The 17,345-nt window shown below is 47.1% G+C and overlaps 6 protein-coding genes across 6 annotated transcripts; 4 read left to right on the top strand and 2 right to left on the bottom strand.

The window, feature by feature from the left end:
- Positions 1–2,079: 2,079 nt before the first annotated feature.
- On the top strand, positions 2,080–3,462 carry EDB82DRAFT_536469 (uncharacterized protein; the record flags this gene model as incomplete). Its single annotated transcript, XM_025735033.2, has 4 exons — positions 2,080–2,490; positions 2,536–2,603; positions 2,655–3,040; positions 3,093–3,462. The coding sequence occupies exons 1-4, from the start codon at positions 2,250–2,252 to the stop codon at positions 3,460–3,462; spliced, it is 1,065 nt and encodes a 354-aa protein (XP_025585780.1). The 5' UTR covers positions 2,080–2,249.
- Positions 3,463–4,153: 691 nt separating this feature from the next.
- Positions 4,154–4,544, top strand: EDB82DRAFT_475255 (uncharacterized protein; the record flags this gene model as incomplete). Its single annotated transcript, XM_065608034.1, has 2 exons — positions 4,154–4,300; positions 4,356–4,544. The coding sequence occupies 2 exons, from the start codon at positions 4,154–4,156 to the stop codon at positions 4,542–4,544; spliced, it is 336 nt and encodes a 111-aa protein (XP_065464849.1).
- A 204-nt stretch (positions 4,545–4,748) lies between these two features.
- EDB82DRAFT_536467 (uncharacterized protein) lies at positions 4,749–6,288 on the bottom strand (the record flags this gene model as incomplete). The annotated part of the gene is made up of 2 exons (XM_025735030.2): positions 5,980–6,288; positions 4,749–5,930 (listed from the first exon to the last, which is right to left on the bottom strand). The coding sequence occupies exons 1-2, from the start codon at positions 6,016–6,018 to the stop codon at positions 4,749–4,751; spliced, it is 1,221 nt and encodes a 406-aa protein (XP_025585778.2). The 5' UTR covers positions 6,019–6,288.
- A 426-nt stretch (positions 6,289–6,714) lies between these two features.
- Positions 6,715–12,474, bottom strand: EDB82DRAFT_545604 (uncharacterized protein; the record flags this gene model as incomplete). The annotated part of the gene is made up of 11 exons (XM_065609440.1): positions 6,715–7,067; positions 7,116–7,183; positions 7,235–7,620; positions 7,671–7,738; positions 7,801–7,837; positions 7,894–8,075; positions 8,133–8,268; positions 8,350–8,405; positions 9,294–10,516; positions 10,760–10,848; positions 10,879–12,474. 11 exons carry the CDS (start codon positions 12,472–12,474, stop codon positions 6,715–6,717), a joined length of 4,194 nt encoding a protein of 1,397 aa, XP_065464848.1.
- An 819-nt stretch (positions 12,475–13,293) lies between these two features.
- Positions 13,294–14,230, top strand: EDB82DRAFT_499300 (Alpha/beta hydrolase fold-1). Its single transcript, XM_065608595.1, has 2 exons — positions 13,294–13,807; positions 13,860–14,230. Exons 1-2 carry the CDS (start codon positions 13,406–13,408, stop codon positions 14,199–14,201), a joined length of 744 nt encoding a protein of 247 aa, XP_065464847.1. The 5' UTR covers positions 13,294–13,405; the 3' UTR covers positions 14,202–14,230.
- A 993-nt stretch (positions 14,231–15,223) lies between these two features.
- Positions 15,224–16,918, top strand: EDB82DRAFT_566843 (kinase-like domain-containing protein; the record flags this gene model as incomplete). Its single annotated transcript, XM_025735026.2, has 1 exon — positions 15,224–16,918. The coding sequence occupies one exon, from the start codon at positions 15,224–15,226 to the stop codon at positions 16,697–16,699; it is 1,476 nt and encodes a 491-aa protein (XP_025585774.1). The 3' UTR covers positions 16,700–16,918.
- Positions 16,919–17,345: the final 427 nt, after the last annotated feature.

Genomic DNA, 17,345 nt, shown 5'->3' with positions numbered 1-17,345 from the left:
AGAGACTGGTGGTCAATGAATATTCAACGATTGTGATTCAATTACTACTACATTGGTATTCCTAGGAGACCATGACTGTAACGTATTTTATTTGTAAACATTGAATCACCTTTGTATATATCCTAAAGATCTTGTTCCGAATTGTAAATCGTTCAACCTTTGCTCCTTATCAACGCAATCATTGTATGTAAGTCCTACTACCTCGAAAGGGAAGAACTCGGCAGGGAAAACCAACCCATCTTCATAACAGGAAGGCAAAAAACTGCAATGGGAATTGACTAACCGTTTGGAGCAGTGATTGCAAGGGCGGGGATTGTGCTGCTGGGAACATAGGATATGAAGTTAGTAGGCCATGTTATTTCTACCAGACTTGTTAGCCGCTTCATTTTGTACTCTACTACTTAGAGGCTAACCTTTCTGTTGCCCACTAGATAGTTCATGCCAGATGTGTCTAGATGCCTGATGTGTCCCACTTTCTGATACCTGAACGTAGCTCTCGGTTAGGTTTTCCAATCCCTGTTGGAATAGCCATCACGCAATCTCCAATTTTGACGATTCGATTGAGTTTTGATAAGGCCTAACAGTATCCAGTTATCATATCTCCAACTTGTTTTTTTTTCTCCCTAGATCCCACGTGGACACCGGGCGGCCCGTTGATCTTCTGACCGGGCCGTAATTCTATTCATCTCTACCAGACCTCTTGATCGTTTTGGGATACCGTTTCTCAAATGGCAAAAGACTTTGATATCGTATTCGCGTAGATTCTTGCCCAAAACGGGGTTGTAGATCGTTAGCGTATTTAACTAACTTTCGCTAGTCGTCGCGGACGAGAGTCAGAGGCCTGTCATGGTAGCATCGAAAGCTCCCGCGGGGATACAACGTGGGCACCTGAAAACCTAATGACACGGATTACCCAAAGGAAAAGACAAGTTGCATCTGTTGATAATGGAGATGCGATGGCTTTAAACACGTGGGTTCAAGACCACGTGCATTCATGGGCGCTTAACGAAAGGGACGTCATTTTGTGCTTGGCTGTTTAAGTTGTGACAGTCAAGCAAGGCAGGAGATGCAGGAACCAAACCGCACGCGGATTAAAGCCATAGAACTATAGAAGTACATATGTCTTTGGGCACATAGACAAGAACAGGGGTAGTCAGGATGAAACCGGCAGTTCAGCCTGGCGAGCATGCGAGTCATGGAAAAACGAGCCGAGGCAAGAATTCCAGGTCGTCTTCTGTCATGTTGTACAGATCTCCGGCATCTTAGGCATTTGATCTATAGACCATGTTTGATACGCGTCTGATGTCTCTCTGACATGAGCCAAGATTAGACAGGTGGTGTTTTGCAAGTCAGACACTGCATGCACATGCCGAGCAATGTTCTTGAATTGTGTCGACATCACCATGCGCCAAGACGTTCTCGACTTTAAACTTTCGCTTATTAACAGTCAGCCCCATTTATAAACGTTGAGATGTCAAGCGAATATCCGAACGCAGGTGATAGTAGCTTCGTTCTCTGCATACGTCTGCCTGCTATTGCCGTCGATCCAACCTAAAGAGGGCAGGTCCTTGAATAAGAGACTTGGCATACTACGAAGCGATGGTAGAAAGATATGAATTTGTATTCGATTTGGCGCATACATTTGACTATCTAGGAAGCATTACGTATCATGCCCGAAGCTGAAAACTTGTGTTTTGGGAAGCAATTCGTTATCTGTTAGTGTTTATTTTAGAATTGCTTGTGATGAGACTGAGTTATTGCCATTTCACAATTTGCGATCAGTAGCTTTTGAAGAGCCTCATAAAAAAAGAAAATCTAATTTTTCCGAGCTGTCAACTTTTCTCCTGGAACAAAGATGCAAACGATCCTGCGATCCCACCCCATATTCTGCCTTGACTCTTAACCCCAGGCTCTTATGCCGCTGAATTACTTATCACAGGCCGATCGTTGAAGGGAAGCAAGTATGGATAGAGGAGACATGATACCCACCAGGATTAGGGAGGGACCCTTGGCAAAAAGACCCGCATGTTTCGGATGGGTTACTGTGCAAGGGACCGAACCCGCAATATAAACTGGAGAACAGTTTCCAAACACGAACACCTACAGATGATCTCAGAGCCTATACCCAGAAGATTAACTCAGTATCATTATGGAACATGCAATGGCAAGTTTATTAAAGTGCGGAGCTCTGCCTCAGTGCCTCCCTCCTTGGATCCAGAACACACCCAATTTGCTCTCGCCTATTCGGAATGGAGATTGACCCTTTTGTCATAGCAGCCTTTGGGCCGCCCCCTGATGGCATAGATCTGTCGGCCAATAATGAAGCCAAGAACACTGGCGTTGTTCTTCTGCTGTTAATCATCTCGGCTGTGTTCCTGGCGGGCAGGATCGCTCTTCGGACGAAACAAACGTACGGATTGAGTGCCGACGACTATGCTATCATAGTATCGTTCTTGTTTGTGCTTGCCGTTGCTATAATGGTGGTAGTTGGTAAGTGCATGGTTTGTGGACATGAGTAGTCACTAACTTTACCAGCTGGCCATGATGGCGTTGGGCAACATGTATGGGCTCTTACAATAACTCAACTCTCAGAAGTTGTCAAGGTTCGTTCGGTTGAGCCTGTTGCACAAGACGATTGGTACTAATGGCATTAGCTCTCATACGTATACAGCTTCCTCTTTGCCTCGGCCGTATTTACAACCAAAGTCTCGATCCTCCTCTTTTACCAACGAATATTCAACCGAGGCAGCCTCTCATTCCGAATCGCCTTTTGGTTTGGGACGATCCTTGTGATGTCATATCCTATCATCTTTATCTTTGCCATGAGCTTCTGCTGCACGCCTATTTCACACTATTGGACACAGTTCATGGGGTCTCAGGGCTCATGCATCGACGTCGGTCAATTCTTCGTTGCTCTGGCCATCATTAATCTTATCACTAACGTGGTTGTGCTTTTGATTCCTGTACCAGAAGTGCTCAAGCTTCAGATGAGCAGAGAAAAGAAAGCGGGTGTTTTTGGCATCCTAGCACTCGGAGGCTTGTAAGTAATCACATCCGTCCTGCAACAACTCAGTACTAACCCATTCTTCAAGAGTTTGCATTGCTAGTGCCGTACGAATACACTATCTAAGTGTATTTGCAAGAGAAGTCGATACAACATGGCATATGGGCCCAGTGGCTATCTGGTCTTCTTTCGAACCCTCAATAGGCATCGTATCAGCGTGTCTTCCCAGCTTCAAGTCACTGCTACGGTACTTGCGAGGCAAAAACAGCAAGAAATCAAGCTTTATAACACCGCCAGACTGGGCAATGGGGAATAAGTCCAGATTTGACGATGAGATCGCATTGAGGAGTCAGGTGGTGGGAGGCCAAGGGAGTGTACGCAGTACACAAGGAAGTGATGCTGATAAGCATATTCATGTCAAGACGGATGTCGAACAAACCTTCCATGAAGTGCCCTGATAGATTGAGGCGCTGCAGATATAATGAAGAGATGAACAGTTCCAAATCATGCATTGAGTGCCATTGTTCACGTAACTTGTTGATGTATCTGATGAAACACTTTAGTTGAGACACTCTTGCTAACAGCTTTTGCTCCAAGGCTTGCAGGTACAGTTTCCAGCCACCGTGGTTCGCCTCGAAAGATATTAGTGGCGTTGAGAAGAATTAAAGTTTGTGTTAAAATACAGCTAGGTTGAGCTGGTTCTAACCCGACACAACGACTCGAGGTAGCATCGGCCATTCTCTCAATCCAGAATACCCGAAGATACAAGTTATGAATGCACTTTGACATGACTAACTCACTAGCTCTTAGAGCCCCGAGGCACGGCATCTAAAGTAAGATTGAGCAACTAGAATCTCGGGATGCGTGGGCTAGAGAAAGGGTGCAGAGATTAGGTTTCTGCTGGCAAAGGCTAGTTCAGTAATTGAGAAATTTGCCAATCACAACGTCAGCCCTACAGCGACCAAGCTTTCCTGGTGTTAAATCAAGGTGGGTGAAGCCGTTTGTTTTCGTCATCTTGCATTAGGTTGTTATACGTGGAAAGTATCGTGCCGCTGATAGATCAATGTTAGGCTACAAATAAGCAGCTTACCTCGCTACAACTTCATGAGACTCATCAACTCTGTAACATCTGACCAAGAACGCACGAAGATGGAAGCCCGTGTCAACCAAACCAAGAAAGAATTTCTCGAAGCCGGCAAAAAGGCACAAAAGACTAAAGACAAAGCAAAGAGCAAATTTGAGAAGGACGACATGACAGATGAAAACCAGGCATTTCAACAATGGGTCGTCATGAACGTGAGTGCAGACTTTTAGGCATCGGGAACCTGACGGCTGACTAGGGAACAAACAGTATCCCGAACTCACTGCTGTGTACCAAGAGTATGAGGCGGCAGATAGCGCTTATATCGGAGCTTTACAGGCACATAATGTGAGCGAGGCGATGGAGTGGCAGAAAGAGAAGAAGCGTGTATACGAAGAGAGGATGCGTGGCGATGATCAATTCGAAAAGGTGTTTATAATCTTTCTTCATGAGGACTAAGGAAGTAAAAAGAGTCTAGAGTCGAGGCTCAGGAGCATAATCAACAAGAGGGATCAGAACCAAAGAAAATGTGACGCAGCGCATCACCACAATAAAAACAACGGATGGAGGGTAAAGTTGATCACTTGAAAACATAATAAAGTTGCAGCAAATCTTTCACAAACGCTTAAAACAAATAATCGCTACGCAAAACACCATGCTCATTTAGTAGACGCTCCTCCCCACCATACTTCTCCCATCCATGCTTCTTCGATCCATACTCCTTCTATCGACACTCATAGCCCTCGCACTTCGCCTGTCCACGTCGGCGACAGACTTCCCAGACGAACTTCCCCTCCCTGAATCCACCGACCTTGGCGGCATGATCCTCTTGTTCATATCGATAGGCCTGGCAGAAGCCAAGCTTCTCCTATCGAGATCTAGAGAACGCACTTCAAAGTCAGACTCCCTCTCCATCTCTGCAACGCTGTGTTCCTTTCCGATGTGGTTGACAAGAGTATCCGCCGTAGGACATAGAACGTCTTCTTCACGGAAGCGACTGCACAGCACGCAGGCGAATTCTCCTTCCGGTGTATGGCATTTTATGACGAATCGCGGACTTATATGGAACTCGAGCTCTTCATCAATTTCACGCTTGTAGCCCTGCTCTGTGATCAGACGTGTGGCTGTCTTGCCGATCGCCCAGCCATCGTCGTCTTCGACGTCGAGAAAGACATCACAGGCGGGGCAGAGACGGTCACCGCGGGGGGCGAAGCTCGTTGAGAGAGGTCGTTCGGGAATGTATTGTAGATCGAGGGCATAGCGACAGTACAGAGGATCGTCTCTGACCACGGTAGAAGCTCGCTTGGGTGGTAGAAGGGCTTGTGAAGGTGGAGGCATTGGACCCTCTAGCTCCCCCAGACGCTGTCGCTGTTGTCGGAGAGCACCAAGAGAACCCTCCCGCGCGGCATCAGAGGCAGCAACAAGCCTGGCCATATCGGCGCGGTCAAGTTGCCTCCCACTGTATAGCGCATCCTGAAGGACATTGATCACCGTCTGTTGCAACGCGATGACCTGTGCCTGTAATTTATTCTCGGTCACGACGTCGCCAATGGCGAATTGTTTGCCGTATCTCTGGTATCCATTTTCGAATTCGCGATTGATGAGGGCGCCCGACCGTTCGAACGAGGCTTCGACTTCGTCCCGTATTCTCTGCCTGTTGGAGGAGGCTCGGTCGCGTTCGAGGGAGGCTTGTTCGACTTTGGCCTTGAGATTTTTGATCTCTTCGTCTTGGGTAGTGTCCCGTTTAGCTTGTATGCGCTTCTCTTTGACGCGGTCCCAGAGGCCCATCGATGAGGTAAAGGTTCCGACGAGAGTAGAACATAGCGTGGCGATAATAAATGTTTTCTAGCAGAGTTAGCGTCGAACAAATGGCAGTGCGACAGGGTGAGTTTACCTTGAGGTTTTTCTCCTCGATCATATTTGCGTAGTTCATCTTGGATGGTTAATGTGCAGAGTTGAAGTTGACCAGGCCGTTCTGGTATATCTACTGCTTATCTGTTCTCTGCTTGATGCCCAACGACCCTTGAAGCGTCGTAGATCATCGGGAAGTATATAAGCCTCAAGTCTCAAACCCTGCCAGGGTCCTCTGGGCGCACAATGATGGCATAGTCTGCAGACTTAAACCCGCACACCGCAAATTGATAGGGCTTTTGGTTGTAGAGTGCAACATTTCTCTGCGGCTTTACGTAGCTTGTCATCCCACAAAGACTACGCTCGTGACGTCACTAGTAATAAGGCGTGCCAAGTTTTGGAACGGGGATTGTGATTCGTGGGCCCAAGCCTTGGTGTGATGCTTGTTTCTCAGTGTTACCCTCGATTCCCGAGACTAAGAGTCTTGTCTTTTCTTGACAGGATAATTTTAGTATAAAACGTTGAATATCCGGAGAAGCCAAGACGGCTTTAGTCTTGTCAAAACGTTTAGTTTGATCTCGCAGTAGATGAGTGAGTGTACAAGGTACATGTAGACATGGAACATCATAGAGTGGGCCAAATTGTCTTCAAGAGAGCCTAGCTCCAAATTCTAGTTACATCATGCGGTCCCAAGACTTGAACCGTAGGGCAGGATAAAATTAAATAAAAAAATCATCACTCATAGCCTCATACCCCCGACTATCATACCGCCATCTATTCAATTTTGTCCCTTCCCATTACTGATTGTTCCTAGCTGGCTCAGCTCAATATCGTCATGGTCATGCCTCTTGGTCGTGTCTCTACTACTTGAAGTGTTGAATGTCGTACCGCACAAATTACCGACATCCTGTATCACCAACTGTTCCTCATCAACATCCTTGATCCGCACAAGAGAGCGATCTACAAATGTCACAGTTCTGGATCGACTTCTGTTCGTTGTTGGAACGTCCTGAGATTTGCCGCTGGCTGCGATGAGTTGGAAGAGTTGGCGGATAGGCGCTACGACCGCTACTATGAAACCGACGTTGAGCTCGATGTTTGCCCAAACCACGGTAGAATGTAGCTTGCTGTCTGTAGAATTGTAAGCAAGCGATAATGTATTAACTGGTGATGACCTACCTGTTTCACTAGGGTTTGGCACAACCTTGGCCTGCATTATCAACCGTACAAGACTGACAGCAGTCAAGCTATTGTCGTGTTAGTGTTTGAAGAAAGACGTATGCAAAGTTTCGGCTTACAATATTCCAACCCCAAACATGCACATGACCCGGATCTTCTTGTCTGTTCTTAATCCCAAGTTGTAAAGCTGGGTCATGGGTAATATAAGCATCCAGACATCAACACAAAGGTCGACCACGCAGTGCGCCAAGATGATGATAATGGGCTTTTTGTATTTGTCCATGCTCGCAGTGAGATCCTCGTGATCCCAAACCAACTCGACAATGCGTCCCACTGTGAGCTGAACAACGAGAAGGATTATCGTGGCGACAGTGTTGAAGACGAGTGTTGTCCAAACCATGCGTCTGAATTTCTGACCCGGGAAGATTCTCAAGAAGAAGAGGAGAATAGATACCTTTGCGCTAGCCAGACCAGCGATAAAGAGGACCTGCCAGACAAATATGTTCTGTAAAAAGATGAGCATTCTCATTCGCAACACATTAATGTGCGGCATACCTTGAGTAAGGGACTGAAATCGTCAGATTTGTATAACGTCTGGATAGATCCAAATCCGTTATCAGTTGCTGTAGTAGTTGAATTAGTTGTGATCGATAACAAATGCTTAAAATCTGCTCAAAAGACTTACCGCGAAGAAAGAAGACTGAGCAGGGCACAATGATACACTGGCCAGATGTCAGTTGATTGTACATACAGAAATTGTACAAAAGGCATGACATACAAAGGTAAGTATAGAAAAACTATCGTCGAGTCCCCAAGGAGTCGCAACGAATGTTTTGGAAGCGACTAATAATATTACTGCAACGAGACTAATACTGGTCCAAGTAATGATAACAGCTCGATACTTTGGACGGTTGTCTTCTTGAGGTATATTGCATACTTCAGAGACAAAATCCGCGAATTCTAGACTCGTGTTAGATAGTCAAGAGACGTGATCGATCATGGTTGGACAAAGCATACGGAGTGCCTCTCTTATCGTGCACTTGTCTGAAATACAATCCTGGATTGTTTTTTCCAACTCCCTGGCTGCGCACATGGCTTCGATGCTCGAATTGGCAACTGCTGGATTGCTCATTACCTGAATAACACATGGTAGCTATTTTCACCATCACCATGATTAGTAACGGGCGTGCTAAGAAGGCTGAGAGAAACGGTCAGCAGTGGACTCGGTACTTACAGAGCATTTCGGGATATCCTCCAGAGATATTGCGGCAGCCAAGTATGACAGATAGGCTACGCAGAGAGAAACGGCCACACGAAGGGAAACCATCGTGATACCGGCCAATTACTAAAATGTGCCCAAGAATTGTACATGGAACGGATTAGAGAAAAGAGAAAAGCCGCGGGTAGATTCATTTTCTTAAATATAAATATAATCAGAACTCAGAAATGCCTTTTACGAAACGGATATCGTAGGGAGGGTACAAGTGGATTCAATGCTATATCTATATTGGCTTCTGCTTTCTTTTGTTTTTGCTTTTTCTTCCAAAGTGCAGTGAGGTGGTAGAGTGCATTATCTTGGTGGGATGCTGGTCGTGGTTACATTCGCCGGGATTGGAACCCAGTGTGGCATTGGATAAAATTCTATGCTTTTCTAGGACAAGCCTGATCATTAGTCTCATCGTGACTAGGCCTCAAGCGATCGTAAATCTGTTCCAGGGGTCACTATCACGGACTCTGCAAGCAGCACGGTCCAAACCCTGACTGTGCAGCTTTCTACGAAACGGCGTAAAAAAATATGTACGATATCAGCGCTACGGAAATCTCCAAAACTTGTTTACAAACCTACAAGCTGTGTGTAACCCTCTCATGCGTTGTTCTTGTTCGTAATGCTGTAATAAGAAGAGAATAGGCACGAGGTGGACTTTCATGAATTACAGGGACTGAAGGAACCTGAGCATCCCCAATTGAAGACTTGCTCATTGGATAGCTGGCTGTATTTGACCATCACTTGCAGATGACACATCGAAAGGCTGTTCCACTATAATGAAAAATGAAACATGATATGTCTTAGATCCCCCTGACTTGCCTAGCTTGCCCACGTTTGCTCTCCCAATGCCTGTTTTGCACAGTTTATGCATCGGATAATGGTAAAATTGACTTGTCACATCGGTAGTTTACTCCACGTATTTTTGCCATCGACGTCGACGCAGCAAGATATATCATCGGCCTGGTCCCTCGATTGGGACGTAACCGTTGAGAACATGATCGTTGCCGATGGCCCGACATAGCTAGACAATTCTATAAGAAATTGCCATGTGATCTTTTTGTCGGCAAACATATCCTCTTTCTGGAACCAATTTTCCAATTCTGCCTTTTTTCGCAGGTGGAGACTGAAGCCCATGGGGCGACTGGTGTACTCGTTGCACCAGTCTTTATAAGCTTGGTCGAATGCGAGGCGCATTTTGAACTTCAGACAGGGCAGTTGACGATGGTGAAGATTGATTGATCTCAAAGCATCTTTGTATACCAAGGACACGTCCCGGGCGTCATTCATGTCGACGTGGACCTGCAACTCTCTCAACGAGGGAAACTCATCCAAAACTCTCAGTCTTCCATCGCGCAGCCATTTGCGGTATTCCCGAAAGATGCGGATGTTTGTGATGCTCTGCAAATTGACATGATTGATGGGCGAAGATTCCTTCAGAGGTAAAGGCCTTCTTTCTCCCCTCCTCCCCCAAGAATTCGGCCAGTAAACTTTTCTTCGGAAGACATTGTCCGCATATAGAACCTGCGTCGCTTCTCGGTTAATTGTCTTACATGTCTGCAGAATCTGTGGATGGATCCCGAGGTCCAAATCGTACAATTCCTCAGCCAGAACGCGAAAGCCGCCAGCAGCTACAGTGGAGCAAAGAACGGGGAGATTTTGAGAGACGAGAAGGTGGCGATAGACGCCAAGACGAAGCTCTCCTGGCAACGACAAGAAAAAAGAAATTCTTGGGCCAGAATTACTGGTGGGATTTATCATGGGAGGGTATACGTGGGCCATAGGCTGACCCAGTACTAGCGTGCCGTTATGGGTAGTCAGGCGAGATTGGATCTTGTATTTCCGGGAGAATTGCCTTTTGCGTTCCGCTTTTGCTGGAGAAGACTCCAGGGTTAAAGAGTCCATGTCTAGACAGATGTCATCCAGATGCGACTTGGTCCATTCTTCACATCCCTCGGGAGGAACATAGCGAGTTGGTGCGTATAGTTGCAGATGCCCATGTTCAAAGATGAGGTGAGATTGCTGCTGCATTTTCTTTTTCCTTTGTGGCAAAAGTTCTTTGTGGTAAGATTGCAGGAGATGGTGTATGTGATGTATCAATTCGACAGGCCTCTTGTAGTCATAGCGGATCATCAATCTTCCATTATAGGTACATCGATGACTAACCAGCCGACGGACCCTTGTAAGTTGTTTGCTCCATCAACACATTCATGTTTCGGCGAGAGTGTGCTCAATATGTCTGTTTTGCTGGTTCATTCTTTAAGTCTATGCAGTATCATCGTATATAAACAATCATAAAATCCCCTCTGCAATGTCCTTAACTCCATCCATTCCTGCCGATATTTTCATTTCATGAGAGAACCAATTACCCATCATTTACATTCGTCCTCGCTTTCCACGTCCGTTGTCACCGTGGCCGCCAGGAGCTCCATGCTTAGTGCGAGGTCGGTCGGCCGTGACGTTAAGACCCTTAATACCCTTCAAGCCCATCTTGCTAACAGTGCTCTTCTGCAGAGCTGGGACTTCGGGAGCTCCGAGACCATTGCGTGCGAACACGTTGCCCTGACGGACGAGGTCCTCCTTGCTCCATCGAAGAGCCTTCATGTGGCTGTTGTAGTAGCCCAACCAGGCTTGGTAAACGCGCGACTTGGCCTCGTCTTCCATCTTGGTGGCTTGGTCGATGACGTCCTGGGTAGGCGACAGGTCGGCCTCACGTTCCTGAAAATTGATCTCCTTGAGGGTGTACTTGGGAAAGAAACCTTCTACCTCGGAGACAATCAAGATTCCTCGACCATCGGCATCAGCTCGTGCAGTTCGGCCTAGACGGTGGATGTAGCTTTGCTTGTCAGCGGGCAGACCAACTTGGATAACAGTGGTGACACCAGGGAAATCCATTCCTCGAGCGACAACATCAGTAGCTACGAGAATAGCGCTGCGAGCAGTTCGGTAGTCGTTGGTGATTCTGGTTCTCTTGTTCTGTGCCATGCGACTGTGGAGAACCGACACGGGCGGCAAACCGGGGGTAGCCTCGAGAATGCTGAAGTAAAAGTCGGCAATCGCAGCAGTAGTCGCAAACAGAATTGCCTTGAAGTTCTGGCCTCGAGTTGCCTCCTCGCGAACGACTCCGACCATGGCGGGCGCCATGTCGGAAAAGGTAGGAACCTTGACAAGGAACTGAGGAACGCGCTCGTGGGTGTTGACTTCACCCTCGGGGATGGTCGAGATGAACTTGTACTGAGGCGAGCACACGAGCTCGGCGACCTGCTTCACATGGGGAGCAATGGTGGCGGAGAAGAGCATGCCTTGGCGGTTGGTATCGGCCTTGTTGGGAAGTTGATTAACAATTGAGCGAAGATCCTTGAGGAAGCCCATATCGAGAAGACGGTCTGCTTCGTCAAGGACTAGAGTGTCGACGTGGCGCATGCAGTGTCGGATGTCCTCGCTGGACATGTGGTCCAAAAGACGACCGGGTGTGGCGATGAGAATCTCACAGCCGCCGATGATAGCTCTCTCTTCGCGCTCCTTGTTTGTTCCACCCATGACGCACTGCACGCGATACTGAGGGAGGTTCTTGAGAACCTTGGTTGCTTCGGTGGAAATCTGCTGCGCGAGTTCGCGAGTTGGCGAGACGACAAGCAAAGAGATACCGCTACCCGAGCCACGCTTCTGGTTGATCATGGTCTGCAGGGCCGGTAGAAGGAAAGCCATCGTCTTACCCGTTCCAGTACGGGCCTGAACGAGGCAGTCATTGCGATGAGGAGGAAGAAGCTCATCCAGAGTGCTGGCTTGCACAGGGGTCATGTACTCGAATTTCATGTCGTTTGTGATGGTGCGAACGATGACGGGATCAACCTTGTTGTTTTCCAAAAGGCTGTCGAAGCGACGCGTACTGAAGGCACCTGCTTCGGGGGCAAGAGCGGTGGCAGGAGGGTCAACATGATCATTGTTTGAATGCTCGGGAGTGTCTCTTTGCTGCTCACGACGAGGCTGGTCTTGGTTCTGGTTCTGTCCAGGTCTTCCGCCGCGATGAGCTTGCGAATGAGAACCTCTCTTGCCGCCACGACCGCCACGACCAGAGCGACGTTTGTTGTCCATTATCAAAGAAGAAAAAGGAGAAGTGTGAAGCGCTGTGATTTTTGGGAGAGGGAAAAGTGAGAGACGTGGGTTTTGAAGAAGTGTTGTGTTAAGGCGAAGGCGTTGCATGTTTCTTCTTTGTTGAGGGACCGACGGTTTTGATATTGAGAAAAGTCTCTGCCTTTGTAGTACAGCGCTAAACCGTTTACAGTAGCGACCTTCATCGCAGGGTCCAGGCGCTAACTTTAGTTGAGTGGCGTCGCTGCAGGGAGATAAGATAGGGGCCCACAGTCCCTGAATTATTCTAGAGCAACGCATTCTTCAGTCTGGTACCAGAAAAGTTAGCTGCCAGATGCACAAGAGACTAAATTAGTAGGCCATTTTATTCCACTTGGACCATACTTGTTAGACTATTTAATTTTGTAGCCTAAAGCGTAGCGGTCAATTCTTCTGCTACCCCCTAAAGTCTCAATAAAGAGAAAGCAGCAAAACAATTAACAATAAAGACAACGGATGCATCCAGTGTGAAGAATCGAATGTCAGATTAATGATGTATGTGAACAAGTAGATTGTTCTAAATGGTATAGTTGCTGGCAAATGCACGCCTGAAAAGATGCATTGTAGTGCAATCAATTGCCATGTTAATTGCCATGGAACAAAACACAGACAAAAAAAAGCCACAGGACTTGATTCAAGCTTATTTTAATTCCTGGGCAGGGATAAATCACTTTCTCTCTATAGAACGCATTGATCTGCTCATGCTATCCTTATCGTGGCCCCGCACAAAGAAATGGAAAAAGTGTCCTCTTACGGCAGTAATTCCGTCTCGTCTGAGACATTCTCTCCTTTCGCGATGTGACATTGGGGCACGGACTGAGACATATATTAGCTGATATATCAACAACATTTCGCATCATTTCAACACTCGGTTTCTCTATCATCAGTCTTTAGTATGGCGACCGTCGTTATTATCCCTGGCTCTTTCGCATCGCCGTCGCTCTACGAACCTCTCGCTCAGAGTTTCGCTCGCCATGGCATACAATCCGAGATCGTTGACTTACCCTCTGTCGGTCGAAAGGAAGGAAGGAACCCTGCTACAATGAGTGACGACGTCGATGAGATTGTATCTGTCGTGGAGAAACTATTAGATGAGGACAGAGAAGTAATCCTGCTGGCTCATTCATACGGTGGTGTACCCGCTACTCAATGCCTGGAAGCACTCTCACAGAAAGCCCGACAATCTCAGGGGAAGAAAGGCGGCGTCAGCAACATCATTTATCTTGCTGGAGTTGCACTGCCGGTCGGCGGATCCGTCATATCATTGCTAACAGCCCCAGACTATCTCATCATCGAGGCAGGTTTACCTTTCTTTACCCATGACAAGAGTAAACCACTGACTTTCCAAGGATGATTACATGACACTCACACCTGAATGCGCGCCATTCATCTACTCAGATTCACCACCCGAAGAAGCTCTCAAGCTGGCAAAGGAGCTGTCCCAGCATTCGACAGCCGCATACAAAGGTCAGCTTACATACGCCGGATACAAAGATGTCAAGGTCCACTACATCATCTGTGAACAAGATAAACTCGTTGTCCCAGAGTATCAGTTTGGTATGGTTGAGTTACTCAAAGGTATGACGAATGGGAGAGTTGGGGTTCATAAGATTCAGAGTGGACATACGCCTAATCTCACCCAGCCTGACACGCTCACCGAGATGATTAAGCCGATCGTAGAGAAGAAGTAATAAACCTACAAGTCTATGTCTTTGATCAAGATCAACTGCTATATAATAGATGACCTCGTAAAGTGTTAATTATCGTCTGGGATTTGCTTCATGCTTTATGCGCGTAGTGAGGCTTTGCCCACGATGTTAGATGCATATGATGGCAGCTCGCCGCACCCTTGACAGTATCTGGTCGCATGTCTATGAACTTACTCGACGTTGCGCGCTTATCACAAAATTAATGCAGTTGCCCTAAGCCTATGGAATAGAGTCTCGGCCAAGTCAACCTACTCTAGGCCATAAGGAGTTTGCATGAAACACAGTTTGCGCTTGTTCCACAAATCAACATTCAAGGCACACAATATTGACCACCAAACAGAACCTTGCCCAAGATCTCATGACATGTTTTGCAGCCCCTGGAATGGAAATAGCATTTGGACATACAAAAGATACTCCGGGTCTGGTAGTGAAAAGGTTGGCGAAAAAGAGGCACGCGGTTGCTGAGGGGGTGATAGATCAACAGGCGAATGAACGGGAAGCCCTAATCTGAACTTTGCTCTACATGAGATCCCACATGAGATAAAGACAGATCGCCATTAGATGAAATCTACTTTGTGCTGTCGATATTGCTGGGTGATTTCCTGTTTTTTTTTTCACAGTAACAACACTCTTTGAAGTGACTGGATAGTCACTTCATGTTAGTTATCAACTCACTGCCATATTCGATCCTTCACTCTCTACTGCATGTCACTTACCCACTGTTGTTTGTCTGCCTCATATCGCGATAGTGAAGCATTATTTGTGCAGTCGCGCCTGCGCGTAACCAACGGGGGCTGTGTGTGACCTTCCAACATCAACGTGATACGACGAACCTTCTTTCCTCTCGCCGTAAAACCAGGTCGCGGCCTTCTTCTTTTCGCACAACCAAATCTCTTCCTTCCACATCAATTCAGAAACCGTTTGACCTACGCGCTACCTAAAGACAAATCTGAACCTATGTTTACACAATCATCATTCATCGCACCTTTACCAATATCATCAACATGGACAAGATAGAATTCGACATATGGAAACAGGACATGTCCTGGTTCGACAAGTACTTTAAGGGTATTTGTTGGAAGCGTAACACTCCCCAGCGCGTCCTCCGCGGTATATCCCTCGAACGTGGCGTCATCCAGCATCTCCTTATGCCTTCTGCGCACGAGAAGGACAGCAACCCCTGGCCCGAAACACAAGTCGTCGGCATAGAAATCTCTCCCGAGTCCAACCACGATCACAATTCCGCTATCGGTATTCTCTACGACAGCGCCGACAAAGTCTTCCAGGCTCAACCCACACGTCTGTTCCTTCACGGCTTCTATCTACGCGGACATGAGCTGGAGCTTTGGATCTTCGATCGCGTGCGCCTTTACCGTTCAGGAATCGTGCACAACGTTCCATTTGAACAGTTCGAAAACGACTATATGAAAATGAACGACGCGCAACTTGGTCTCAACCCAATGATCTTCTACACTAGCAACAAGTCCCAATATGTTGTTATCAAGGGTGGTGAGGTGGAAACCTGCGACGACAAGATTGAAGCGAACTCGTCATACAAACTTTGGCTGGACAAAGAACCCATCACACGCCCTCAGGTTATTGTCAGTGATGGACCCACTGTCTACAGAGCAACAGATGATAAAGGCGAAGAGATCATTGTGAAATTCTCTCTGCGCGACGAGTCGAGTCGAAAGGAGGAGAGGTTCATGAAGCGAGTTACCGAACTTAACATTTGGGGCGTCAACCAGCTCATCGCCCAACGACGCCTAGAAACGAACAAGTACCTGACAGCATGCGTTGTCATCTCTCCAGTCGGTCGTCCTGTCACCGACTACCGAAGTGTTTTCGAGTTGATTACCTGCCTTCGAGATGCCGTCAAAGCTCACCGGACCCTGTACTTTGACGCCGAAATCATTCATAGGGATATTTGCCCTGGAAACTTCATGATTAACAAGTCGCCTGGAGCCAAAAAAGGCCAACCTTGTGGGTTTCTCATCGACCTCGACAGTGGCAGGGATCTACGGGTCCCGTTGGAAGGCCCCGTCACCGATGTAATTGGAACAAAGGCTTTTATGGCTATTGATGTTGCCCGCCACGAAGACGATTTCATCGCCCACACCTACCGACATGATCTGGAATCGTTCTTCTACTGCTTCATGTGGCTCGCTATCGCTGAACATGGAGACATTTCCCCCAATAGCCGAATCTTCCCGTGGAACAAGGATAACAGTGGCAACCTCAGAAGCGCCAACCAAAAGATCCAGGACATTTCTGACAAGGAGAGATTCTCAGCCATTGTTTCAGAGTTTGCACCGGTGTTCAAGGGTACTGAAGAGTTGGCGTATGCGTTGCGCAAGGCTTTATTCTTCCCTGACGATGGTCCTTTTTTTCTGGGGACCAAGTCAAGTGTAGAGGAAACAAATGAATTATACGATGCGGTAATCAATGCCTTCGACCAGGCGGCATTACGTATGACTTGACTCTACCATAGTAGCAGGGGATGGCTTGTTCGGGTTATGTATCTAGGCTCCGGTAGAATAGATGGTGAAACTAAGTAGACCTCGAACAAAGCTATCATCGGCGAGACGTTTGCAGCGGAATTTGCAGTGTTGCTATCGCAAGTTATTGCGTTGTGAAAAATTAGACATTGCTTCAGGATCGGCTTTATCGATGGGCAAAAAAAGGAGGAACAAGAATAGTTAGCTATGGAATATCACGCATTTGGTATACATTCTTGACTTTGACACAATGTACGCCTGTGGCTTGCCATTGCATTGTTTTCCCCATGGGCGGCAACTCAAACTGGAGCCAATTTCCAACGTTGACCATAGCCGAGAACTATACGCAACGGTTGAAATCGCTCACCAATCGCACAAGGTCCAATTATTCCTTGGTCATTTTCTTACTCGGGTTCGGTTTCTTTTCCCATAACCCCCTGAACCAAGATATTTTGGTCAGCGCTAGATCGATGCTAGCAGCTCTTAGTCTCTCCACCAAGGGGGTTCGTATTCGTACTTGGTCTAAAGGATCTAACATTCTTGATAAGCGAGATACCCAGCTTGGTTAATGATCATCCATATTTATATCTATTAAAATGTTGAACGTGCCTACCTTTTGGAAGTAGAA

The sequence above is a fragment of the Fusarium venenatum genome (assembly GCF_020744135.1).
Source record: "Fusarium venenatum strain MPI-CAGE-CH-0201 chromosome Unknown EDB82scaffold_2, whole genome shotgun sequence".
Taxonomy (NCBI): Eukaryota; Fungi; Ascomycota; class Sordariomycetes; order Hypocreales; family Nectriaceae; genus Fusarium; species Fusarium venenatum.
This window is presented reverse-complemented; position numbering and strand designations above follow the sequence as displayed.

What these genes read in the sequence shown, in the direction of transcription:
- EDB82DRAFT_499300 (XM_065608595.1), top strand. Translation starts at nt 13,406, where the DNA reads ATGGCGACCGTCGTTATTATCCCTGGCTCTTTCGCATCGCCGTCGCTC. An exon ending in CAGACTATCTCATCATCGAG is followed by an intron (nt 13,808 to 13,859) that starts GCAGGTTTACCT and finishes TGACTTTCCAAG; the next exon opens with GATGATTACATGACACTCAC.